Source organism: Mya arenaria, chromosome 2, assembly GCF_026914265.1.
Source record: "Mya arenaria isolate MELC-2E11 chromosome 2, ASM2691426v1".
NCBI lineage: Eukaryota > Metazoa > Mollusca > Bivalvia > Myida > Myidae > Mya > Mya arenaria.
The window spans coordinates 6,172,966-6,200,853 of record NC_069123.1 but is presented as its reverse complement, the minus strand read 5'-3'; the positions used below and the strand labels follow the sequence as shown (position 1 = coordinate 6,200,853).

The 27,888-nt window shown below is 35.9% G+C and overlaps 1 protein-coding gene across 1 annotated transcript in view; it reads left to right on the top strand.

Moving 5' to 3' along the window:
• The window catches only part of LOC128205760 (uncharacterized), a 51,646-nt gene that overhangs the window by 2,471 nt on the left and 21,287 nt on the right, over window positions 1-27,888 (top strand). The window contains exons 2-5 of the mRNA XM_052907696.1: window positions 4,344-4,419; window positions 20,439-20,551; window positions 21,402-21,526; window positions 23,957-24,073. Coding sequence (XP_052763656.1) covers window positions 4,344-4,419; window positions 20,439-20,551; window positions 21,402-21,526; window positions 23,957-24,073 — 431 coding nt within the window. The remainder of the gene's footprint in view (window positions 1-4,343; window positions 4,420-20,438; window positions 20,552-21,401; window positions 21,527-23,956; window positions 24,074-27,888) is intronic.

The following is a 27,888-nucleotide window of genomic DNA, read 5'->3' as shown; positions in this document are numbered from 1 at the left end:
AATTCACCATTTCCGACTACAAATAGTTATTATTTTTTGATGGAGTAACGAGTAACCCCAAATCCCAATGCAAACAATTTATGCCATAAATACTTTCGGTTCTGATAGCGGGGGACATGTTGCGCCATTAACTAACGACCCCTCTAACGCCAATTCCTGGAGCTGCCCCTGGTACACGTTTGCACAATTGAACGCTCCAAGCAATCAATCAATGTGCCTCATTGGCGTTATGATCTACGATGCAAAAACAACAACATTCGTCAAAGAGGAGAGACTTGCAGACGTTGATTGGCACTTGATTTATGCACCCTCGCTTTCTTCGCCAATTATAAGCTAAGGTCTGTGTGTTGTTTTGACACTACCGGATGTTAGCAAGAGCGGGGCACGTTTCTCTCGTGCCACGGAGCATGTCGTTGTCAGCAGCGAAATAGACGAGTATCTGCTTTAATCGTTTTCGCAGAGGCTTTGCCACGCTTCTTTCTTGTACGAACGGAAGAAAGATGTTGTTTCTATTGAAGGTATGCTAGTAATTAATTTCGTCTTTGAATTCAGATGCCATCGAATTGTTCTAGTGCGAGGTACGTCTGGTTTTATGCAGCGAAAATAGTGTTCAGTATTGAGCAATCACATTCACAATGCACAATGCTGACTACACGTGTACCATAAACATCAACTCCTCAATAAATCTAGCTATCAACAGCTACATATTAAAGTGACACTCTTATTCAAAATCGATACATACACGTATATAACAAACATAAATTTTGAGTGATAAACGTTTAACTACTTACTAAATAATGCATTTATAGTAAATATTTATTACTGATAACAAGACTGTAACTTTGTTTTTAATATATGAAGACGCCAAAATATTAAATGATTGGCGAGTGCTAAAAGATTTACTGTGGTCTACTATCAACCCATAAGTTAGAAATACCGCGTCTTCTGCACCTTTTTCCAAATTAAACTTGGTATCCTTTATAAGAACCATTGTTTTCAACATGTATTAATTCTTTTTTAAAAACAATTGTATTAATTGTGGTAAAACTTATTTTGGTGTAAGAGTGCGTCTTTAAATATAAAGTATTACGCATCGTATTTGATGTGACAAATGCGCGTTAGAAAATAACAAGTAATTGCAATACTTTTTTTTCTTAAATAAACAGACATTAATATGTCAGTTTGACCACTTGATATATTTCTTTGAGAATAACGCATAACTGTGTCTGTCAAGGATCTATACATGTCCGAGATTTGTTCATCTACTGATAAACGAAAATAACACGATATAACATTATGGAAGATATACACGAAGTAGTTTTCTTTCTATAATGGTATTTATATGTATAACTTCTCTTAAGTCATGCTACTACAGTTACCTCTCCCTAAGCAATACTCTGATTATATTAAAGACACCACTTGGGTTACCTTCTCTGATGTTGTATATCCTAGTATGTATTTGAAACAACTTCTATACAAACAAGCGCATAATACATGGTTTTCTGAAGGAGATATCGTTTACGTTAAGTTATTGTTTTTTCTTCGTAGTGATATTGACATACTAATGAATACAAAAAAAAAATGATTATTTATACACGGTTAAGTCCTAAACGATTTCAACCCTTTATGTGGACAGTCGAGCAATATTAGACTTTATCGGTAGACACCGAAGACGCACAATGCTTGCAAGCGTTTCGGAGAGAAGCATCGCTTTAAAGATGTTTGGTCTCAGATCATAAGATGCGGAAAAAAATCTTGAATGTATTCTCCTGTCATTTATGTTCGATGCTTGGATGGTGTCCAAAGAAACAACGACCCATAATTCCTTTTCTCGACTGAAATATTCCACATTATTGTACCATGACGAGACGAGACGAACAATGAGTCGCGTGATTAGTGCTGCCACAATGGTCAAGGTTTGTTGTTCCAACAGAAAAATACGATTGTCACCAAGGCACGTAGCTAGTGTCGCCACAACAGGGGTTTATGTTGCTTCAACAGAGTGGTACGATGGTCACCAAGTCACGTGACTAATGAGGGCACAATGGTAGGGGTGCATATTGCTCCAACAGAACGAAGCGATGGTCACAGTCACCTGACTAGTGACGCCACAATGGTAGGGATTGCTTTAACAGAATGATACGATTGTCATCAAGTCACGTGACCAAGGCTGCCACACTGGTAGGGATGTATTCTGTTCAAACAGAACGATACGATTATCACCAAGTCACGTGACTAGTGCCGTCACAATGGGAGGGGGCGCACGTTGCCTTAACAGAATGATACAATTGTCACCAAGTCAGGTGACTACTGACTAGTGGCGCCACAATGGTAGGGGATCACGTTACTCCAGCAGAATGATACAATTGTCACGTGACTAGTGCCGCCACAATGACAGAGGTTCTTGTTGCCCCGACAGAATGATGCGATGATCACCATGGCAAGAGACTAGTGCTGCCACAATTAGAGAGGTTCTTGTTGCTCCAACAAAAATGTATGATGTGCGAATCGATTCTTCGGGTATCGAAAATACCTAACTGTTGAGAACCAGGAGTCTTCTAATCACTTGTCACTGTGTGATTTAATTTTGAATCCTAGATCTGAGGTTGCTCGTCTCTTAGCTTTTCTTCGCACTATCCGTTGGATTTTTACGAAGAAAAATACACTAAAAACACACGTTAAACGGCAACTAATATCGCTTTTCATTAGAAGTTTACATACGATGTGTCTTGTCAACGGTAATTTAATACAACTCGTCTTTACAAATTGCTTGAAACAGGACGATGCAATGATGGTAAGAAAATGAAAGGGAGGAAAACGCTGTATGTGACTTGTCAAAGTACAACTAGAGTTACCTATCGTTAAAACGTACTTTTTCTCACACGTTTACTTTAAAGTAAGCTACTTTATCATATGTTGGAAAAAGGGCCGTCCGGCATAACCTTTTCCGCTTCTGTTACAATAACCGAAACACAAATATATGAATTGCCGATGACGAATGACCCCGTATTATGTCTGTATCATTTAAGGGGTTTTGTATTCAGAAAATGCAAGTGAAGACAACCTTATGAAAATAATATAACACATTGTTACCCCCCGCCGAATCGAAGGTTTCGGGAGGGGGATATTGTTTTGGCGTTGTCCGTCTGTGCGTCATTCCGTTCGGAACCATAAATTGGTAGGCATTGATCAGAAAATGTTCAAACTTGGTCAGAATATTCCCCTTGATCACATATCGACCATTTCACATATGATCGAAAATTAGGTCACTAGATCAAATCTTACTATGGAAATGATTGGTCAGATTATGTTTAAGCTTTGTCAGGATGTACCCATTAATGAAATATGGACAATATTTAAAACGAAATTAAAAATGTTACTCTATATAAAAACTTTTATTTCAAATATTTCCAAACAAACTCAAACTTTTATCCAACGTTAATAACGGTCCATTTCTCTGCAGCCATATTACATGTTAATATAGGGAATATTCCACCTACTTTTCATTTCCAATCCATGAACTTTGCCTAATCAGGCGGGGGATATCAATTCAACAAATTTGCTTGTTAAACATTTAAAGACTGCAATATTATCATTTCAATAATTTAAAGACTGAAATTTTATCATTTCAAATACGTTAAATTTCAGTTGAAATGAAGACCTAGTTTCATATTAAGCCAAGATGTCATCGATGCAAATTTGATCAAGTTTCATGAAGATTTGAGTGAATATATATCGACTGGTCACAACTTTTCTTTAAGATTTGACCAAATGATCTAGTTTTTTGCCTAATGTGACCCATTCGAAAAGACTACCAAGATTAAATCAAAACACTATATTGTATATATATTTGTCCAAATGGGCTATGGCCTTCTGGATATTCTGAAAAATAAATCTTGAATCTTGAATAACCAAGAGGAACATTCTGAACGTAGTGACCAAGTGTCTGACCTCATGTGACCAAGCTTTAATCATTTATTTTATCAAGGAAAACATTTCGATTAGACAAAGTGACTTAGTTTTTGACACATGATCTACTTTCATATAAATCCTTGAGGATTCTGATTAAGATTCATGAAGTTTGTTCCAAATATTTTCCTAGAATGTGACCTAGTGATTAACCCTTGTGACCCATATTTACACGTGTTCGAGATTTTTTCAACGGGGACAATTTGACCAAGTTTGAACAATATCTGACCAATCCGTACTAAGATATAGTTCCCGAGTGGAATAATGTGACTGACGGACTGACAATGCCAAAACAATATCCCCCTCCTGAAACCTTCGTTTCAGTTGGGGATAATTACTCAAGTTATTGAACATATGCCATCTTTCTTTTTTAGTACTAGCGACCATGACCTTGATCAGACAACCCCAAAAGCAATCCACAGCTACCTGTACACCAAGTTTCATCCACAGGTACTTGACACACACTTTGTTTAATGTAAGACTTCGCAGATCGATAGGAAAAGAGTTTGTTTATGAAACGTACGTGGAGTTTCTAGCCGTTTTTTGTTTATTTCGTAGGAATCGACCAGAAATCGTGTTTGTATACATGAATAGAATGGACGTAGAAAACGACATGGATTGAATATAATGGCATTTTGTGAAACTTTTCCTCATTTCTTTGCTATTTGAGAGATTTTAATGAAATAAAAAGCGTTAATGCTTGGATTGATGCTTTCAAATGGCGACCACAAAGAGATAACCGTGATCTGTTCGTTTCTTGCAGCAGTGTACTTGTTTGTTCAGCATGATGTTTTTGTTCCATTGGGGGCCTTATATCTAAAAATACATATATAGGCCGATTTTGTAAAATATTTGATTATGTGACTAGCGCCTGTGGTTTCATCAAACCGTCTATGAATGGTAACTGAAGTTATTAAGAGGAAACCAGTTATAATCATAATTCTACTTTGAAAAACCTGGCTAAAACATTATGCGCTCAGCCAGCCTGCATGAGTATGTATGTATTCAATAGCCTTTCATTTGGAATGGTCCACCCATCACCATATCTCCTAGCCTTTCGGTGGGAGACTGTTTCATTTTATTCAACATTTCAATACAAAATACATTGTATAAACAAACAACACTGTTTGTGGTTAATGATAAAAGCAGGTGGACGACATTCAAATCCAAGGAAACAGTCTGAAAATAAATAAAAAATAAATAAAATGTGATAGGTGTTCATATAAACTATTCTGTGATATGTCATACGTGATCTTATCAATTATTTGTAACATTTCAAACAGGATAACATTTCTGATCTGTTTTATAAAAAAAGATCAAAACTTTTAAAAGCAGTTTTCAGAAAATCCGACGACATGGTTCCTTTATGCAATCACACTTTACAATTGCTTTTTGTTTCAAATACAAAATCCAAATTTCTCCCCCATGCTTGTCCGAATGTATTCCGTGACATTTGACATTGGGAGAAATAGAGCGGTTTGCTAGTGTTGTGTCAATGAGGTGAACGATGAACGCAAGTGTTGTGAAAATATGTGAAGGCCTCTAACAGAAACACAGCAGATATGACAGTTTAACAGACAAACAATGAACACAGCTGTTTTAATTCATGATGTACTGAATGACCCTATTCTCTTCGTAGTCATATTTTCTTGGTAGTCATATTGTTACGGGAGTCAGCAGAGTGAATCAAGTATACAAACAACAAAAATAAATGAATCTGAAAATTTTGTATCCATTGCAATGTATCCAGCATTTTGCATGTTTATTTGCTGTAGTACACAGTGGAAAAATATATAGCTCAAACTTTTGACCTTGAACTTTGACCTTGACCTTGAAGTAGCATACCTGAAATATGAGTTCTGTATTTTGCCTGAACATGTTGAATATTAATTTTCACCAAAGCTTCGAGAAAACCCTTTAAGTGGTGTAAGAGATACTTAAGGGATTTAAAAGCATATACAGAATCTTCACCTTGAACCTTTGACCTTGATCTCTGACTTGGAAATTGGGTCGGAATGCTTGGAATGTGGTTTCTGCACACATTCCTCATTCATCACCAAGTTTCATGAACTTTCTCCATTGATCTGGTAATATAACCTTGGACTATGGATATACATGTACTGCAATCGGTGTACCTTATAAGGAAGGGATCCAAGCCCAGGACCTAGTATTGTGACATTAACTTTGATCCATAGATTATTACCATTATGCAATGGGTGTAGGTCATGTGATAGTAATCCGAGCACCAAAACTAGTATTGTGACCATGCCCTTGGTCCATGGATTATTGATATAATGCAATAGGTTTTGGTTTTAAGGAAAGAGTCGAAGCCCATGGACCTGGTATCCAGCAATAGGTGTAGGTCATATAGAGGAGTTCAAACCCTGAAACTAGAATTGTGGCCTTGACATAGGGCCATGAATTATTGATATTCAGTAATGGATGTAGGACATATGGAGGAGACAAGAACCATGGGCCTAGTATTTGGAGTTTGGACCTTGACCCTAAGTTGGCTCAGGTTTAAAGTTGGTCCTGATTTGAATCAGAAGGTTGTATTTGTCATGATGACAAACAAGTTATCAAACCAGAGAAACTAGTTAGTTATGTGTCCCAGGACAAAGGAAACACATTGGTGTAACAAAATGAATATGCATTTAGTGTTGAAGGTGTAAGCGCATAAATTTATACTTTTTGAGATTCATGTGACACCAAAAAATCAGACCATTTGTAACTAGTTAAAAGCTATAACTTTTGTTTAATTATGTTGAATATATTTAACAAATCGCAAACTTCTGAACAATATTGTATGAAGTTTCATTATTCTAGGTGTAATACAATTGGTGCTACATTGTATGAAGTTTCATTATTCTAGGTGTAATGCAATTGGTGCTACATGCAACACAAGGGCCATAACTATTATCAGACCATGTAAAATGTGATAGAAAATATAGAGGCAAATATCAGCAATTCAATTGGTTTTAACTCTGAAAAAGATTTGCACAAAACAGGTGATGGTTCTTGATGCTTATAATATTCCAATTTCTTCTTGCTGATGCAAGGTTCTATAGAGTTGGATTAAAAGCCAGGCTAAAATATGATTACAATACTAAAGAAATCTAAGGGCCGATCTGACCTCAACTTGCTGACGATACATGTATGATTTCAATTACATGATGCTGAGGAATAACCCAGCTAAGTGAAGCAAGACTAATGAACAAAGCAGCAACTTAAGCTTCACAAATTATCTTCATGGAGCTTTATAAACATTTAACAAAATACTATTTGATACTCTCCCAAGTCCAGAGTCCATAGAGCTGCTAAGCAAACAAAACAATGTCACTGGCTGGTTTTTGGAAGCCACTCAATGGCCACACACCTTGAGATGCAACCAGTCTCACCTGTAAAGAGAAATAAAGAAATAATACAATATGCAACAAGAAATGTTTGTCAAACATTATGCCCCCCCCCCCATTAAAATATTCAGGGACGGAAATGACAGCTGATCTGTCATTGACATTGGATACCTTTAATGAGGCAGTTTTAAGATTTTGACCATTCAAAGTGTGAGAATAGTAGGTACAGTTTTTAATCATGTTCAGATTATGACTGATATTTGCAGATAAACATGTTTTCTCTTAGCAGCAGGGATTAAGGAAATATGACGTAATTTTAACGACCAATATGAGTTGCTACCTTAACCTTTGGTCTCAATTTCATAGGGGTCATATTCAACGCAGGGCTAATCTTCATGTCAAATTTGATGACCATATAAGTCCAGGAATAAGCAGGTTTGTGTTTAAGGTCATTGTGACCTTGACCTTTGACCCAAAGTCCCCTTAAATCGTTATAATCAAACATTTTCACATCAAGTTATTAATGAACAAGAATTAACATATCGATATTTATTGCCCTTGAAAACACTTAAAAGCCAACCATTACAAACTTACTTTAAGCAAAAAAGCCATAAGAATACTTTTTAATACACTAACATGATTTAGGCACCTACCAATGTTCTATTAAGTAATCACTCTGTCTGTTCATTCGTTTACACTATAGCTATGTTTGTGCAATGACTCAAGTTTGCTAAATGGCAATTATGTTATATTGATAAAAATAGATTATCATACCTTTAACAGATGAATTTGAGATAAACACTGATCTTAGAAGGCAAAATAATGCTGAAAAGGTTAAAAGGTGGAGAGAAAAGCAACAGCTTGAAACAGAAAAGGATGAAGAAATAAAGAAATAAGATAGAGAAAGAAAGACAACAACTAGGGATAAGCTATGACAGGAAGCAGAAAAGAGCAATACTTACGTGAAAAACTACAGAAACAAGCTCAGTAGCCAAAAGTTTAAACATAAGCCCCGTTTAATGGCACAAGGTAAACGCCAAAGATATAGAACACAATGACAGAAAATCACAAACAAGAAACATGGAACAACAGCACAAAACTCCACAAACAGCACAGTGGATATATACTATATAAAAAAAACTAGGTACATGTATGTTTGTCAAGGTACCGCCTTAAAACGCTCAATAAAATGTAAATTTACTGGGGGTTTAAACTGCACACACCTCACTCTTATCCCAACAATCCTGAATTAAGAAAAAAACGTAAAAGGTAAATCTCATCTCATTAAGTATGCATTAACATGAGGAAACTTAATAATGTGGACAAGATTCATGTTCACTGTGCGTTAATAATCAATAGAGATCAATGAGTTTTAGTTAATACATTAAATGAAAAAGCACTAGCCCAATCAGGCTACCTTCAAGGAATTTCTACTGGCCCGAGAACAAAATCACTACACCCAAGCTTCTGGCCAGTGGGTTACGACGAGGACTGTTTATATGCATTATTTTAATTGTTTTTGAGTTATGGCCAAGGTGAGAGCTTTAACACAACAACGCCAACAGAGCAACCATGAAACAGACGCTATGACTATACCTTGATTTTTTTTTGAAAAACAGACTTCTTGTCTGGAGCAAATGGCACAAGAGCTGGACAAGTGCCTGTATGAGGTTAACGGAGGATGAGTGAAGTTTGCATTTGTAAAAAAACATCCATCCTTTTATTCACTAGTTCTGGCTTCCATAACTTTAATGTTGATATTTATTTTTTTGATGTTCACAACACATTAAACACATCCAAAAAGGTAATATATAACGTGTTCGCTGAAGTTCTTTAGCTAGTTATTCACCAGTCATTTGTAACCACGGCCCCCAGTCCTTCGGCACTGTGGGGCATCCTTCAAGGTAAAAACTTGGGGGGGGGGTCGGCGGGCGTTGTTACAATTGACTTGTGCATTACATGTAGCTCCAAAGCAAACTTTTTTATTCTGATTTTCTCAATTTATTTAGAGAATGTAAGGAGCATTTAAAGCGAAATAGAGTCAACCAAGGCTGTACTACATGCACACAGACACTCGTGGGTGGGGAAGTAAAGAGGGCGACAGAAATAAATACCATAACACTTTGTTCGGTGGTGTTTGGAGCTCAAGTAACGACGCCTTTGTAAAGCTTAACTTGGAACCGCCCCTTGGATAGACACACCGACGCACGGAATCCAGAAAACCTACCGTAATGTGGGATAATGAGGGGAGTTATCGGCACATTAATTTCGGACGAAACAGACTATTTGTAACAACGGGAGGTAAATATTGTATTTTTGCATATTAATTTAGAGGTCAACTTATACTAAATCCCCAAATGTTTCTGCAAGCTTCTACGCAGTCGTCTCCCCTTATAAGTATTAAATGACCTGACAACAACTGAACAACATGTTTCAAAAGTTGGGGGATCTGTTGGGGGATCTAGATTAGTTTAAACTAATTAACACTCATGTAGAAATTAAGTTTAAACCTTATGAGGACAGCTATATTTGATAATTTTAAATATTTCTCTGTTATGAGGCGCGTGTCCAAGCACATCAATTTAATTGAAACATATGATATGTCGTCACTTCGAGAATCTCTCCCTACTGCAGAGATTGGAAACGTTTTTTTTTCAAATTTGACGTGTTTTGGTTATTTAAAAGTGTTTGGGCAGTTTTCTACCAATACGGCATAACGGAATACCCACTGAAAGTTAAGAGTGGTGCACCAGATGTGTTCCTATATTTATATGGTTAAGACTCGAACCAATAACCAATCGGTCAATAGGTGGACATCTACCTATACCATTGGACAACTCTACACAACAATTATCGATTATTATCAGTTATCTGTGAAAATATATACACATTTAAACACGTGTCATGCTCGTTGAGTATAACTTTATAACCCGGGGAATAGATGGTATTAAAAACATGTGATTTGCGTGCCATGTACAATTATACTGCTCTTGCAATAAATTCTTCTTAGCTCTTTATTTTAATATCAAATCGATTACCGGGCTTTAATTTATTTTCTGTTTTGATTTGGTAAACCGTATGTATATATATATACTAATTGGCATTAAATTGACATTGGGATAAACAGTGGCCAAATAATTTAAAGACACGGAGTCAAAGTTGAGCAGCCACTTAATAACGAAGAGAAAAAGAATGCACAAAACAACACAGGCATACTCAATTTTTACAGTATTTTGGGCAGAAACATTAAACCCTTGCATTTTTAAAAATATGTTTTAATTAGTAATGTTCATTATCCTAATTTTTAGTCTAACACTTCAGATTTTCAGCTATGGCCAGAGGCCGTGGCATTTCCTTTTGTCCGTTATTTAAAAGACGAAGTGATCCATTACTTTTGTTAATTATCTCATGTTCTTTTCAACATTCACTCTGAAAAATAACCCCCACCCAACCCAAGTTATGGCATTTCTTGATAAAAGAATAATGTTATAACCTTGATTTTACCTGACTTTGAATTTATACAACTTTGATATATCAATAAAAATTGTATGTCACTAGTGGATCCAGTGAGCGCGCCCAAGTTTACTTTTTATGTCAATATTGGAGAAATACAGCATTTAGGACTAAAAAAACTTCTTAAGAGAGTATCCCCGCCTGCAAACATCTTAAACTGTCAAACTTTGGTTATGAGGGAGGGGCGCAAGTCAAAAGTTTTTTCCCTTAGTAACACCGCCCCTCTAAAGTCAATTCCTGGATCAGCCGTTGTATGTATATTCGGGTTGCTTGTTATCTGATCCAACTAGACCACGATTTTGAAAGAACAAGTCTAAGAAATTCAAATAATTGAGAAAAAACTGAAGGCTGTATCACTAAAGCGTCACAGACTCCACATCAAGTGTTGCTACGGCTCTATGACCTTACTAGAAACAGACAAATTTTCCTTACTTAAGCAAAATGAATATTTCAATTAAGAGGTTCTTCTTAAACATGAAGAAATTTTCAAGATGAATTGGTTGTTTGTGCTAAATACAGGCGTGTAGATATTGCGTTACGGACGATACAACTTTCGTTGAATACACAACTTAATATTTTTCTTTCTTTTTTTTAAGGTAAAATAAATCAAAACATATTTCTAATCGTAATGGGCCTCCTAAAGTTATTAAAACAAAAAAAGTAAATTTGTTTAACGAGCCTATGATTTTACTTGATTTTCATGTAAAAAATTAACATTTAATTGGTCATTTTGAACTTTTTTTCCAATTTTTAGATATATATACTTTTGTATTAAGCATTGTCATTTTTTTGTGCAAATGGCATAGCTTCGAAACTACTCTCGTTTAGGGCACTGTCCAAGCAGATGGAAAATAATTGATTGATTTATGAATCAGTGTACCACTGGTTTATTCATAACATCACCCGAGCCATTTAAACTGATTTTGCATTTCGAAGTATACATACACCTGTGAGTTGTGATATATTTGACTTAAAAAATATGCCTAATCTGAGTCGCCATCAATTTGAAGAAAATGAAGAATAAACTAAAACGCTAAGGGAAACAACCGCTGCGTAGAGGATTTTGGTAAAGGGAGGTTACTGCATTGGAGATTCGACTGGTTTAAAAATCCAAAGTTTTTGCCTGGAATCATGAACTACCAGTCCAAAGCGCTATGGATACGGTCGACGTTTCCGGAATGGTTGACTTCTAACTTAAGCTGAAGTTCCATATACGATTGTTTCGATAAATACTTCAGGTATCAGGTAAGACAACAAACGTTTACGTTATTTGCTTAAACGGCATGGTGGGAGAGGATAGGAATTTTATTTTTTTATTTGACGTCATGAAATGTTTCGATAGGCGCGAAGTTTGAAATTCAACTTCAATGAAATCAATGTCATTAGTAAAGCTGCACTCTCACAGATATAAAACTACCGACCCGTCTCTCTGACTTGTGTGTTATCAAAAATCCTAGAACACATCATCTGCCACCAAATGTTAGAACATCTAGACAAGCATGTCCTTACTTCCCTCAACCACGGCTTTAGATCTGGCTACTCCTGTGAAAGGCAATTCATTGTAACAACTACTTAACTACTTTGTTAAGAATAAACAAGTTGACATCGGGATACTGGTCTTTAGTAAAGCATTCAATACCGTGACACACAAAAAGCTCCTCAGCAAGCTTGAAGCATACCGTATAAGCAGTCATTAAAATTAGACTTTCTGATGAACAAGCCCAAATTCTTATACTTTTGCTTGGCATCAAATTTTAGAACAAGCCCTGCTGTATATAATTTAGAATTTGAGCAATTCCGAAAAATATTTTACCAGTGCAGGGCTTGTGGGCTAAAAGTGTTAATTTCAACCACTGCATAAGAGGCTCCACTTTATCCTGGATCACCCACTTCCTTACAAAAAGACAGATGTGCATTGTGGTTGAAGGAGAGCAATCAAAACAGGTACAAGTCGAATCCAGGGTCCCACAGGGCACAGTTCTAGGGCCGCTGCTTTTCCTCTGCCACATCAATGACCTCCCAGATAGAGTCAAATCCCATGTAAGACTACCCATAGCTGACCACCACATGAAGTTCAACGCCAAAAAATGCTACATATTACAGTGTGTGTATACCACGTGATAAATTACGTCATATATGCTACGTCGGAAGGCAACATTTTGCTTAATAAAATGAAGACTTAAATCGAAGATAACATTTATTTTACTACACCATTTTAAAATAAACAAACGGTAGTCTATAATGCTTAAAGAGCCCCGCCTTCGTTTTATTACCGAAGTTTGATAAGGTGATTAGTTTCATCAAACACTTCGACAAACCTGTCTCCAAAACAATGTTTTGACACTGCTCCGTCAGATGACCGTATTGTGAAAAGGTTTGTTGAAGTGTTTTAAAAAACTAAACTCTCAGTCAAACTCTGGTATAAGACCGAAGGTGGGGCCCCGTAAGCGGCATAGACTGCGCTAATTTTCATTTAAAATGGTGAAGAAATAGTGAAGTTATCTTTGTTTAAAGTCTTCATTTTAAGCAAAATATTGCCTTCCGATGTAGCATTTATGACGTTATTTATCACGTGATCTACACACACTGTATTAAGCATCCTGACCAAGTCCAACTTCTTTTATAACATCAACAACCACATCCTACAACAAGTCTCAAGCAACCCCTACCTGCACCTTCACATACACTCATTTAGTAAGACCAACTATTCGTTTCCCCTGCCTTAGCAACCAAAAACAATGAATAAACCGTCTGCCTGATTTCCGCTGGGTATGGATTTTTTTCAGATCCACTTCTGAGAAAACATTTGTTAATCTTTACAATGTTTTCAAATTTCATGAAGCTAGCTTACAGCAAAAATGCAGTCCAAATATATGTCATAACCTGATGATTTTAGATAGTCATAAATGTTAATAATGAAATATGTAATAATGTTGCAATTTTGAGGGTCATCACCCATATCATTTGAGAGTCCTTTAATTCAATTCAATTTTATCCTTTAAGATCATTTTAAATTTTATATGTATTACAGTATAAGTATAGGATGATTATGCCTTTTGTGAGACCCCATTTTCTATGAATAACCGGACATTAAATACATGTGCACCAGCTGTAAAAAAAGGCTTCCTTTCTGAATGCAAAATACTGTTTTATAACCATTTCATAGTGCTTCAGTATCATTTAGATCATATTAACTCATAGAAGTTCTAAGTAGCTCTAAATATAAGCTTTTAATAGTTCTAAGTAATTTTTAGTAGCTTGCTCTAAATCTATTTATTAGTAGCTCTAAGTAGTTCTTTGTAGCTCTTAGTAGCTTATAGTTGCTCTAAATAACTCTACATAGTTGTTAGTAGCTTCTATTACATACATGTATTAGTAGTTTTTATTAGCTCACCTGTCACTTTGTGACAAGGTGAGCTTTTGTGATCGCCTTTTGTCCGGCGTCCGTAGTGCGTCGTGCGTCGTCCGTCAACAATTTACTTAAAAGACATCCCCTCCTTAACCGCTGGGCCAATATTGATGTGCCCCAGCACATATGGACAGTGTCGTTAATGCTAATTAAATGGACTTACCTTTAAAATGACTGTATTCGTATTGATTAATGAATATTTTCTTTGGGAGTATCCGTGATTTCGCAGATTGTGATGCTGTACCCCAATTATTACAAATGCACTGGCTTGAAAACTGCCTAGTAGCATATTAAATTCATGGCGTACATGTCATGTTCATTATTTTTGTAGCAATCATCACAATTTTCATATTTGGCATCCATATATTAATTGTCTCTGGTTAACAATTGCATGATACTGTACTGTATACTGCAGTCACAATCTGTGCAACTAAATGTTCACTGCAAGTTCTCACATTTAAAAAGTCGTAAATTATATGCGTTTGTAAGAGAATTTCAAGATGATTGTTGATTGCGTAACGTAAAAATGCACAAGTCTTATATTTCTGCTAAATGATTTCACGTTTTGTTCAGGTTTTAACTCACAAACCTGGTAAATGTAAATCCATCAAACATTGTTTTTGTCCCTAGCAAGTTTGGTTTGCATGGCTAATTTCTTTCCAAGGGATATAACTTTTGTTGTTAAACTCTACGATAAACATAGCACTGTATTGTAATTTTAAGGTTTCTGTATAGCTTTTCTAAAAGTCGTTTGATTGCTGAGAAAATGCGATTCATCTTTATGCGATCGATCGCAAATTCTTCGATCGATCAGCTGTTGTCGATGCACATTTTTGGTGTCGATCTAGAAGTCGATCGTAAGTCGATCGCGAGTCGATGCCGTCGTCTGCTCTGGAGTATTTAAAGAGCGGATTTTTTCATCAGAGGGGAGTAGGAATTTGGTCTTTTTCGGGGCAGGGGGGGTTACGCAAAAATTGTACAGAAAGTATAGAAAACAAATTAATTTAAGCACATTTAAGCACATTTTGATCAAACTTAAGTATGAGAGATTAAAAATAAATAACGTAACGATTAAATCAGCATTTATTTACGCAGTTTGCTGAAATTTCATAGATGTTAGGAATTTTCACGAATACACAGAACCTTGTACTTGTTATTTTACGTTGGCAGAAGATTATTGTGCCATTTCTTATGTTAAGAAGAAATTCCTGACAATAAACGTTAGAACTTTATATGGATTTGGTACCATTTCTCATCCCCGGGACTATGTAATCATTAAATGGTGCCGAGTATAAGCTATTTGGGCCAAATAGCTGAGTATGGTGAAACTTGGAAAACGATAGCCATCCTGAGTAATTATAATATAGCTATCAAGCGTCGGAGAGCGCGGCAGAGTCGTCGGGAAGCGCCGCTGACGGACGGGCATCGCACGAGGGGCGAGCCCACAACAATATTAATAAAACTTCATAGGGATGTTCCTTGGGTGGTCTTCTATCAAAGTTGTTCAAAGAATTCAATTCCATGCAGAACTCTGGTTGCCATGGCAACCAAAAGGAAAAATCTTCTTCTCCCAAACCACAAGGCTTAGGCCGTTGATATATGGTAGGTAGGATCACCAAATGGTCCTCTACCAAGATTGTTCAAATTATGGCCCTTGGGTCAAAATTGGCCCCGCCCCGGGGGGTCATGGGTTTTTTCTATATGTTTATAGTGAAAACTTAAAAAATCTTCTCCTCTGAACTTACTTGGCCTAGAGCTTAGATATTTGGCATGATTCATCGTCTAGTGGACCTCTACAAAGTTTGTTCAAATTATGGCCCTGGGGTCAAAATTGGCCCCGCCCCGGGGGGTCATGGGTATTCTCTATATGTTTATAGTGAAAACTTAAAAAATCTTCTCCTCTGAACTTACTTGGCCTAGAGCTTAGATATTTGGCATGATTCATCGTCTAGTGGACCTGTACAAAGATTGTTCAAATTATGGCCCTGGGGTCAAAATTGGCCCCGCCCCGGGGGGTCATGGGTATTCTTTAATGTTTATAGTTAAAACTTCAAAAATCTTCTCCTCTGAACTTACTTGGACTAGAGCTTATATATTTGGCATGATTCATCGTCTAGTGGACCTTTACAAAGATTGTTCAAATTATGGCCTTGGGGTCAAAATTGGCCCGCCCCAGGGGGTCATGGGTTTTCTCTATATGTTTATAGTGAAAACTTCAAAAATCTTCTTCTTTGAACTTACTTGGACTAGAGCTTAGATATTTGGCATGATTCATCGTCTAGTGGACCTCTACAAAGATTGTTCAAATTATGGCCTTGGGGTCTAAATTGGCCCCGCCCCGGGGGGTCATGGGTATACTTGATATGTTTAGGCCAAAAAAAAAAATAGGTCTGTTTCCGGTCGCCCGACCGACCCTCTTATTTCCGCGCCGACCCTATACTTTTTATTGGTGTAAAAGTTAACTGCGCGCATATTTAGTACTTTTCGGTACTTTCTTTCCGTTAATTTTCTTATCTTTGGTCTCATTTCGAATTCGGTAATTTGATAAGCAGTCTATTAAAATGGCGGCACCCATGTCGAGTTCGTCAGTCAATAATCGTACAGTTATATATTAATCCTGCATAGCAATGTCCATGCTCTCCACGAGATCCTCGTGGGTATAACTGTAAGTTATGTGACGTCACACAGTGTGACTCTTTGATCTGAAGCCGATAGAATGTGTTTAATCAGTTCAATGCATGTATAAAATGGTGTTTTAATTAACTTGATGAAGGATTTACACTTATAGGCGTAATAAATAAGTTTATGACCATTGATTACTACGGATAAATTAATAAGTGGTAAAATGCAAACATGAAGAAAAAAGGCAGGTTAAACAAACATGTAAATAAAATGTAAAAATGGTAATTTTCTATGTTTTCGGACAGCGAAAAAAATAATTAATTTAAGGTGTCCGAACTCTTAGGTGAATTACGGTATCACTTTCAAATAGTTAGTGTCTTAAATTTAGTACTAAACATATTGAGATTTAAATAAGAAATTAAGTTTCATACTCTTAATTCAGTTGAGAATGGAAACGCTTTGTCAACACGGGTCAGGTGTACTTCGGAGATCATTGAAGTGACAAAAACAGCTTCTGACAATGTTTGGAATTTTAATATTCTATCAAATATAAGAATAGCATTATAGCACAAATGTGAAATTGGTAAATATGAAAAATTGACAAATCTGAGGCACTCTTTTTCGACATCTGTCATACAGACAAACATGTTCAACAATACATGCATTGATATTCTAGAAAATGTATATCTATACATTATAATTAATACACATTATACAGTTCTTAATAAATGAATGGACTTGTATTTACATTTTATGCTTTAGTACCTTTTAAAATTGTCTCATACGCAGTTAATATGGTTGTTTTTGAATAAAAGTCAGCCGCCTTCTATTCTAGATCACTTCCCCCCCCCCAAAAAAAAAAAAAAATAAATAAAAAAAAAATGCCTACCTACCTACCCTCGTTTTTTTGGGAAGGAGACCGGAAACGAACCTATTTTTTTTTTGGCCTTATAGTTAAAACTTCAAAAATCTTCTCCTCTTAACTTACTTGGACTAGAGCTTAGATATTTGGCATGATTCATCGTCTAGTGGACCTGTACAAAGATTGTTCAAATTATGGCCCTGGGGTCAAAATTGGCCCCGCCCCGGGGGGTCATGGGTATTCTCTATATGTTTATAGTTAAAACTTCAAAAATCTTCTCCTCTGAACTTACTTGGACTAGAGCTTAGATATTTGGCATGATTCATCGTCTAGTGGACCTTTACAAAGATTGTTCAAATTATGGCCTTGGGGTCAAAATTGGCCCGCCCCAGGGGGTCATGGGTTTTCTCTATATGTTTATAGTGAAAACTTCAAAAATCTTCTTCTTTGAACAAATTATGGCCTTGGGGTCTAAATTGGCCCCGCCCCGGGGGGTCATGGGTATACTTGATATGTTTATAGTTAAAACTTCAAAAATCTTCTCCTCTTAACTTACTTGGACTAGAGCTTAGATATTTGGCATGATTCATCGTCTAGTGGACCTTTACAAAGATTGTTCAAATTATGGCCTTGGGATTAAAATGGGCCCCGCCCCGGGGGGTCATGGGTTTTCTCTATATGTTTATAGTGAAAACTTCAAAAATCTTCTCCTTTGAACTTACTTGGACTAGAGCTTAGATATTTGGCATGATTCATCGTCTAGTGGACCTCTACAAAGATTGTTCAAATTATGGCCTTGGGGTCTAAATTGGCCCCGCCCCGGGGGGTCATGGGTATACTTGATATGTTTATAGTTAAAACTTCAAAAATCTTCTCCTCTTAACTTACTTGGACTAGAGCTTAGATATTTGGCATGATTCATCGTCTAGTGGACCTTTACAAAGATTGTTCAAATTATGGCCTTGGGGTCAAAATTGGCCCCGCCCTGGGGGGTCATGGGTTTTCTCTATATGTTTATAGTGAAAACTTTAAAAAATCTTCTCCTTTGAACTTACTTGGACTAGAGCTTAGATATTTGGCATGATTCATCGTCTAGTGGACTTCTACAAAGATTGTTCAAATTATGGCCTTGGGGTCAAAATTGGCCCCGCCCCGGGGGGTCATGGGTATTCTCTATATGTTTATAGTTAAAACTTCAAAAATCTTCTCCTCTGAACTTACTTGGACTAGAGCTTAGATATTTGGCATGATTCATCGTCTATGGACCTTTACAAAGATTGTTCAAATTATGGCCTTTGGGTCAAAATTGGCCCCGCCCCGGGGGGTTAGGGTATTCTCTATATGTTTATAGTTAAAACTTCAAAAATCTTCTCCTTTGAACTTACTTGGACTAGAGCTTAGATATTTGGCATGATTCATCGTCTAGTGGACCTCTACAAAGATTGTTCAAATTATGGCCTTGGGGTCAAAATTGGCCCCGCCCCCTTGGGGGGTCATGGGTTTTCTCTATATGTTTATAGTTAAAACTTCAAAAATCATCTCCTCTGAACTTACATGGCTTAGAGCTTAGATATTTGGCATGATTCATCGTCTAGTGGACCTCTACAAAATTTGTTCAAATTATGGCCTTGGGGTCAAAATTGGCCACACCCCGGGGCTGATGGGTTTTCTCTATATGTGTTATAGTGAAAACTTAAAAAATCTTCTCCGAACTCACAAAGACAAGTAACGTCTTAACTTAAACTGGATAACATATTTAGTACACATACCAATTTTCAATATGGGCCACATACAACAATTAATTACAAATATACATATATAGATACACACGTAAAATCAAGTAGTGACAAGAGCTTAGATATTTGGCATGATATATCATCTAGTTGACTTGTACCAATATTGTTCAATCTTTGGCCCTGGGGTCAAAAAATGGCCCCACCCGGGTGGTCATGGGTTTCCTTATATATGTATATGATGAAAACTTAAAAAATCTTCTTCTCCGAAACCAAAAGGCGAAGGCCTTAGATATTTGGTATGAAGCATTGCTTATTGGACCACTATTAAGATTGTTCAAACTTTAGCCCTGGGGTCAAAATTGGCCACGCCCCGTGTTCATAGGCTTAGGTTTTCAATATTTGTATATAATAGAAGCATAAAAAAATTCTCTCCGAATTCACAAGGACTAGAGCTATTTGGCATAATACATCATTAAGTGGACCTCTACCTTTATTGTCCAAACTTTGGCATTGGGGTAAAAATGACCCAGACTTCTAAAAAACCTTAACTACTTTGAACCATCCAGATTTCTTATCAAACCAATGTGCAATATATGACAGGTGAGCGATTCAGGGCCATTTGGCCCTCTTGTTAGCTGTTAATAGTTCTTATTAGCTATACGCATTTCTTAGTAGCTTTTTGTTAGTTTTTGTAGTTCTTGTTAGCTGTTAGTAGTTCTTAGTTTAAGTTAAGTTTTAATTAGCTTCTTGTAATTCTAGGTAACAGTCTCAGTGGTTTTTAGCAGGAACTTATCTTTAATCAATTTTTTATTAGAATTTTAAGTTTTATAGTCAATATATTTTACACAAATTTTGTCTCATATGCTCCTTTAAGTCTTTCAAAAGTTTTGCTAAATATTAACAGTTGAGTTACAACAACTATTCTATGCAAGACAGAGTATGTAACTTAATAATATCTGCTGCATCTGTTACAGGTGATCATGACGGAGGTGAAAGACATGATGCGGGTTGAGTTTTCCATGCACTACAAGCTCACCGGGCGGGAGAAACATGTCGCTCTAGCTGGAGATATCTCACAACTGGGGAGGTAAGCGCATTATCCTTCTTCACATTAATTCCAAACAAAATGGTTGATTCTGAGTTATACAGAATTGTAGCTAAAGGTAAATTTATGTTTTCCTTTACCCAAACTTTAGATCTGCTTGAATGTAGTTCCTGAGCAAGATCCTAGTAAGTTTCCTGAGCACATCAAGATACATTTGTATAAAGTAATGTGTATACAAACCCGTGTTAGTGTTTTCAGCCAATCAGGGGCACTAGATTTTTAAGATGTTTACTTTTTAATTTGTGAAGAATTAGTACTTATTGCTGAAGTCGACTTCTGTGACAAGTGATTCAGTCAACTATGCTATAACTGTGCATGCACATATAACCACGCCTACATTTTGCATATGCAAAGGTGTAATTTCAGTGTCAACGCTGATTTAAATGACGTTACAATATTTTGCAGTGATTGACAGCTCTTTTTTACAGGTTCACAGCTTATCATAAAGCTAATGAAATCTTTGCGGGGCTAACACTAAGACTGTTAGAATAAATTAAGTCCATATAATTTCTTTATGAATAAGAAACCATGATTGCTTTGCTGTGCTCTGCTCCCTTAGGTTACTTATTCATGAAGAAATAACAAAATAAACTCTAACCTATACATCCTTATTTTGTGTACAAATTACTTTAATACAAATGTTAATAATTCTGTTGATGCACATGCTCAAGAAAAATGTGTCCAGAAATAAAACAAATTATTACAGGAATCTGGATGCAGACAATCAAATTCTCCAGGCCAAGCACAGATCAAAATGAACAACTGTTTTCTTTCAGTATGCTGTTGCCTAAAATGTTGTGGTAAAATTTTTATGCTATATATATCTGTTTAGCTGGCAGTCAGACAAGGCTCTGGTGGCGAAGCATGGAGGCATTGATGGCATGAATCGCCACAGCATATGTATTGAGGTTCCAAGAAGATCTCACATAAACTTCAAATGGCTTATCTTGGATCAGAGTAAGTTAAATATATAAATGGGAGTGATACTTTTAATGAAAATGATTTTCAAATGTTGATGATAGTGTCAGTTACCTTTTTAGGGAAATATATTAATCAAGTTTCCGTTATAAGTTGTTGTTTTTATACCCCCACAAACGAAGTTTGAGGGGGTATATAGGAGTGAGCTTGTCGGTCGGTCGGTCGGTCGGTCGGTCGGTCGGTCGGTCTGTCTGTCGGTCGGTTGGTCGGTCTGTTGGTTTTCATGGTTTCCGGACGATAACTCATGAAAGGCTAGACAGATTTGAACAATTTTTGGTACACAGGTGTAACATCAAAGATACAGGTCAAGTTCGATATTGGGGCTGGTGGGGCCAAAGTCAAGGTCACTGTTACTAAAAATAGAAAAAACGGTTTCCGGACGATAACTCATGAAAGGCTAGACAGATTTGAACAATTTTTGGTACACAGGTGTAACATCAGAAGATACAGGTCAAGTTCGATATTGGGGCTGGTGGGGTCAAGGTCACTGTTACTAAAAATAGAAAAACGGTTTCCGGACGATAACTCATGAAAGGCTAGACAGATTTGAACAATTTTTGGTACACAGGTGTAACATCAGAAGATACAGGTCAAGTTCGATATTGGGGCTGGTGGGGTCAAGGTCACTGTTACTAAAAATAGAAAAACGGTTTCCGGACGATAACTCATGAAAGGCTAGACAGATTTGAACAATTTTTGGTACACAGGTGTAACATCAGAAGATACAGGTCAAGTTCGATATTGGGGCTGGTGGGGTCAAGGTCACTGTTACTAAAAATAGAAAAACGGTTTCCGGACGATAACTCATGAAAGGCTAGACAGATTTGAACAATTTTTGGTACACAGGTGTAACATCAGAAGATACAGTTTAATACACAGGTGTAACATAAGAAGATATAGGTCAAGTTCAATATTGGGGCTGGTAGGGCCAAGGTCAAGGTCACTGTTACTAAAAATAGGAAACAGTTTCCGGACGATAACTCATGAAAGGCTTGACAGATTTGAACAATTTTTGGTACACAGGTGTAACATCAAAAGATACAGGTCAAGTTCGATATTGGGGCTGGTGGGGCCAAAGTCAAGGTCACTGTTACTAAAAATAGAAAAATTGTTTCCGGACAATAAATCATGAAAGGCTTGACAGATTTGAACAATTTTTGGTACACAGGTGTAACATCAGAAGATATAGGTCAAGTTCGATATTGGGGCTGGTGGGGCCAAAGTCAAGGTCACTGTTACTAAAAATAGAAAAACGGTTTCCGGACGATAACTCATGAAAGGCTAGACAGATTTGAACAATTTTTGGTACACAGGTGTAACATCAGAAGATACAGGTCAAGTTCGATATTGGGGCTGGTGGGGCCAAGGTCAAGGTCACTGTTACTAAAAATAGAAAAACGGTTTCCGGACGATAACTCATGAAAGGCTAGTTTTTCTTGTCAGCAGTGTAAATTCTAAATTACTCAACAGATTTAAATAAAACAATACATGCATGATAAAAGAAGATGCAGTGTGCAGTAACCTTGGAGTTATGGCCTCTTTTCAAAGGAATGGTTTGCCATTCCTGTGTCCAGGCGGCATTTGGGGGTATTCGTCACTCCTGTGACAGCTCTAGTTTTAATTGGCCAGGCAGGGCCTTAGATTTGTAGCAATAGCCACAAAATGCCTAAAATCGTGAATTATTAGTTTAAACATTATATATTTTACAACGATTGTGAAGAAAGATGTGATAACTTATACTCTCATCGGCATGTTGTTGCGAAAGAGTGTGTTCTTATGAATATGTTGTTGGGGGAAACCATAGTAACCCGGAGAAAACCCACTTGTCCTGCCTGGTGACCACTGAACCAAACTCACATGCGCCATTACCAAGCTAGTGAATTTACCGGTACAATAATATATTTCAAACAAGGAAATAAAGCAAAGGCACTTTAAGATACAAAATTTGTAAATTGAGAGATTATGAATGCATATTTAAACATAACTACTAGTTGACTTCATAAGAACTTTTTTTGTGAGTTTTGAGACCAATTTTTGTGAAATCATAAGTCTTCTATTTTGTATTGTAAATTTGGCCGGATTTCAGCCCCACATTTTAATTAAGAAGCACTTGAACGAGTGCATCTAATAGTGTTCTATATACTGGTTTCACAAGAAGTAGAAGAAAAAACATTTTCAATAAGATATATATGTATTCCATATTGTAGATCTATAGTAGATTTTTTTGAAATCACATTGTGTGTTGTTTTCAAATTCGTATCTAATATTATGTGTCTTATTCAGTGTCTTCAAGTATAAATATTGTTAAGTTAGATGCATGTGAGTATAAAATCAGTAAAAAAATAATATATTCAAAGTGCCAATGCTATTCTGTCTGTTCTATACTTTTTTTTACTTCTCCATCCTCAGATATGCAACCCATACGCTGGGAGGAGTGCGAGAATAAGCACCTGCACATATTCTACGAGGTCGGAGAGTCGTTGTCTGTCTACAACCCCTGGGATCGCCCTCCAGAAATTATTGGTGGTAAGCCTTTTAGTTGTTGCTGTACAGTCATTTTTTCTTTTGTCACATGTAGGTCCTGACACCAGCAGAATTAATACAGATTTATACTTTGCAGCTTTGGAAATTCAAGCTTGACCCATGATGATTAATTTCATACTCTGCATATATACAGTTGGCATATATACATATACAGTTGGCATATATACATATACAGTTGGCATATATACATATACAGTTGGCATATATACATATACAGTTGGCATATTATACATATACAGTTGGCATATATACATATACAGTTGGCATATATACATATACAGTTGGCATATATACATATACAGTTGGCATATATACATATACAGTTGGCATATATACATATACAGTTGGCATATATACATATACAGTTGGCATATATACATATACAGTTGGACCCCTTTGGCTCGACCTCCCAAGGACTGGCAAAAATACCCAGAGCCTCAGAAAGTTCCATCCAAGCAGGAATGCTTACATGAACCTTCAATGTATAGAAATCGGTCCATTACATCCATTTCGAGCCATCGAGGAATTCAAGCCAAGGGCGTTTGAGCCAACAAAGCTCGACAGTATATATATTGAAATGAATTGAAGCATGTTTGCAGGTTTAACTATGAAAATGGATTTCATGATCAAAGGCTGATGAACTTCCATTTTGATCAAAGATGTTGAGAACAAATCATCTGATTTGATGATATATTCACATGCAAAAATGTACATGAAACATAAAAAATGTATCCATACATTTAATATAAGGCAGTCTTCAAACAGTGTCAACACTAAGTTATAATAACAGTATATAGATGATATAGAATCGAACTCCCGCTGGCTCAAACTCTCAGGGATTGGGCCGAAATACCTAGAGGTTCGTCAAATTCAAGCCAAGTAGTAATGCTAACATTAAGTAAAAACAATCGGTCCTTTAAATCAAGTTCGAGCAAACGAGGAAATCGAGCCAAGGCAGTTTGAACCAATGGGGGTCGACTATATTTATACTAACTGTTGATACTGTTGGAAGACTGGTCTTATGCCATTGGTTCAATGCTTACAGAAACTGAATATTACTTTAATGTACATTACCGTTTCAATAATTGATTATTAATCGTCAGGATTAAGTATTTTGCAGTAAACGAAGTGTATTGGTATGCCTGCTGACAGTGTTTGAAGATGTGTCAGCACTGAATCCCTACATGGGCTTGCGGTGACAAACTGCATAGTATATGTTTATCTATTTTCTGGAATTGTTTGATAACATTATTGAATAACTCATTGAGGAATTCAATGTTTCATGTTGTTTAGTATATATTTCAGAAAGTTAGCTTTTAAGCTCGAATGAGGTAAGTTAAAAAGCTTGATGTATGGTTGTTGTTTTGTTCAGTGTTGGTGTTGTAGCATTGTACAGGCCCCAATTTCTCGAAACTTCTTAAGCTTAACAGGGTTAAGTTACTTATTACAATTAGACAAAATACATACTTAAATTGATTTTTGATAAATGAAAAATGGTTTATTGAGATAATCGTAACGATAATTCTTATCTTAAGTATTAAAAAATTTAAAGGAGTATATAAAACGCAAAATATTGAAAGACAAAAATAGTGGGTTTAGCTTAATCCTGTTATAAGAGACTTAAGAAGTTTCGAGAAATTGGGGCCTGAGTATTTTAAATTTAAATCTTTATACAGAAGTTTATTTTAACTCCGTTCTACAATGATGACCATAACTTTCTTACATAAAGCTTAATGAAAAAAGCCTACCTACTGTACCTGGTTTTAAAAGGATGTAACCCTAACCAAACCCCCTTTTTTTGGCCTAATTTGAGTTGCATATGATTGATTTGCGCAATATCTTCTTTTTGACATCTGGACTTGAAAAATGTCTGTCACTTGGAGGGACGGACGCCATTACAAATTTAGTTGGACCATTAGGCCTAAAAAAATTAATTGTTTGGTTAGGGTAACATCCTTTTCAAAAATAGGTAGGATAGGTAGGTTTTTTTTTTATTTATTTATTTTTTATAAGACTTTATATTAGAATGTAATTTTCATCATTGGAGAATGGTGTTAAAGTTTACATTTTCATCATTGGAGAATGGTGTTAAAGTTATCTTCTGTATATATGCATTTAAGGTTTTAAACTACATATTGAAAAGCAATTTTTAAAAAAAAAAAAAAAAAAAAATTTTTTTTTTCAAATCGACTATAAAAACGGTAGGGTCGGCGCTTATTCTGTAGGTAGGGTCGGGTTACCCGAACCAAATGTATTTTTTTGTAGGCCCAAGCTTTACAAGCCACAAAATGTAACTTCTCAATCAAGCCAGTGATTTCTCAGTTAAAAATAAAATAAAGTTGACAACTTTGTTTTACATGGGCTTATGTATGTTTTTTTAAGATCTACTTTCATATAGAAATGCTGAAGAAGAACACTTTCTGTAAAGTCTGAGTGTGGCTGAGGACATGCAAACCCGCTTTTAAATAATGTACATTAAGATCAGCCATTTTCAAACGGCAAAGAGGAGCTGGCAATTTGTAGTTTAATTTGGGATTCAAACAATGAATTTAAAAAATGCAAATTAATATTTATATAAACTTGAATATTTACTCATTTTTCAGTTATGTATCATGTTGCAAGACTTTTTTGTCAAGTATAGAAACATGTAGTTCTTTTAAAACATTATACAGCAAATTAACTCGCAATGTCCATCTCTGTTATCTCAATGTTTTTTTCGATTTTTTCGGTTAAATTATACACTTTATATATTTCGATTATATCGAATGTTTTTTATCTTTTAGAGGACCCAACAACATTGACATAGCTAGATTTGACTGTAACTTATTACTAATGCTACTTATATAAAGTTCGCAAGTGTTGGAATTTCAAATCTTATTAAAAATCTGATTTAATTTAAAGAGACTGTACACCAGATATAGCACCAAAAAATGTGTTTTTTCTGTAACGAATCTCAGGACAATTATTTAATAAATTGTTTTATTCTTTGATATCATAATTGTAAAAAAATACCAAAATGTAAAAAAAAATCGGGTTCAAACTGGTGTCGCCAAAATTGCAGTCCAGTGTTGTATCCACTGTGCTATGAAGGCTTACCCTAAACAGTAGGAATATTTAAGCTATATACCTAACTTGGTAATATCACATGATAACATTGACTAGCCAATCACGCAAATGGAATGAATTCTACTAGGTAGACATACCTAGTAATCTTTTTTAATGGAAAAATACGAAAAAACAGCGAAAAAATAAATTAATTGTAAACTATTTGGTACTTCAGTTAGTAAGTTTCAATGCATTGTACACATCGATACCAAGTTTATGTCAGTTTTCGACAATTTTTTCGCTATTTCATCATACGGAGTACAGCCCCTTTAATATGAAATATTTATGTAATTGTTAATTTAATAAAGAGCCAAGACTGAATTAATTTCATATTGAGCTTCTTTGATGTATTTATTAATTTTTTAATGAGCAGGCCCCAATATTACAAAAATACTCAAGTCAAATCTCAATCTCATATCATTTTACTACATAATAAACAACAAAACATGTTTAAAAAAGGGGGAATTCTCTCATTCAATGTAATTATTTTAAAAACCTTGGTCAAGTTTCCAGAAAAAATATTCCACAGCAAAAAATGTACTTTAAGATTTTGAGGAAAAACTAAAGTAAATATTTTGCTCTGGAACAAGTTTTCTTTGAAATTTTGACAAACTTTTTTATCAACACATTCTATGAGAAAAAACAATTTTAAAAAATCGCGCGTAATAGTATTAATCTTATTATGCCCCCCT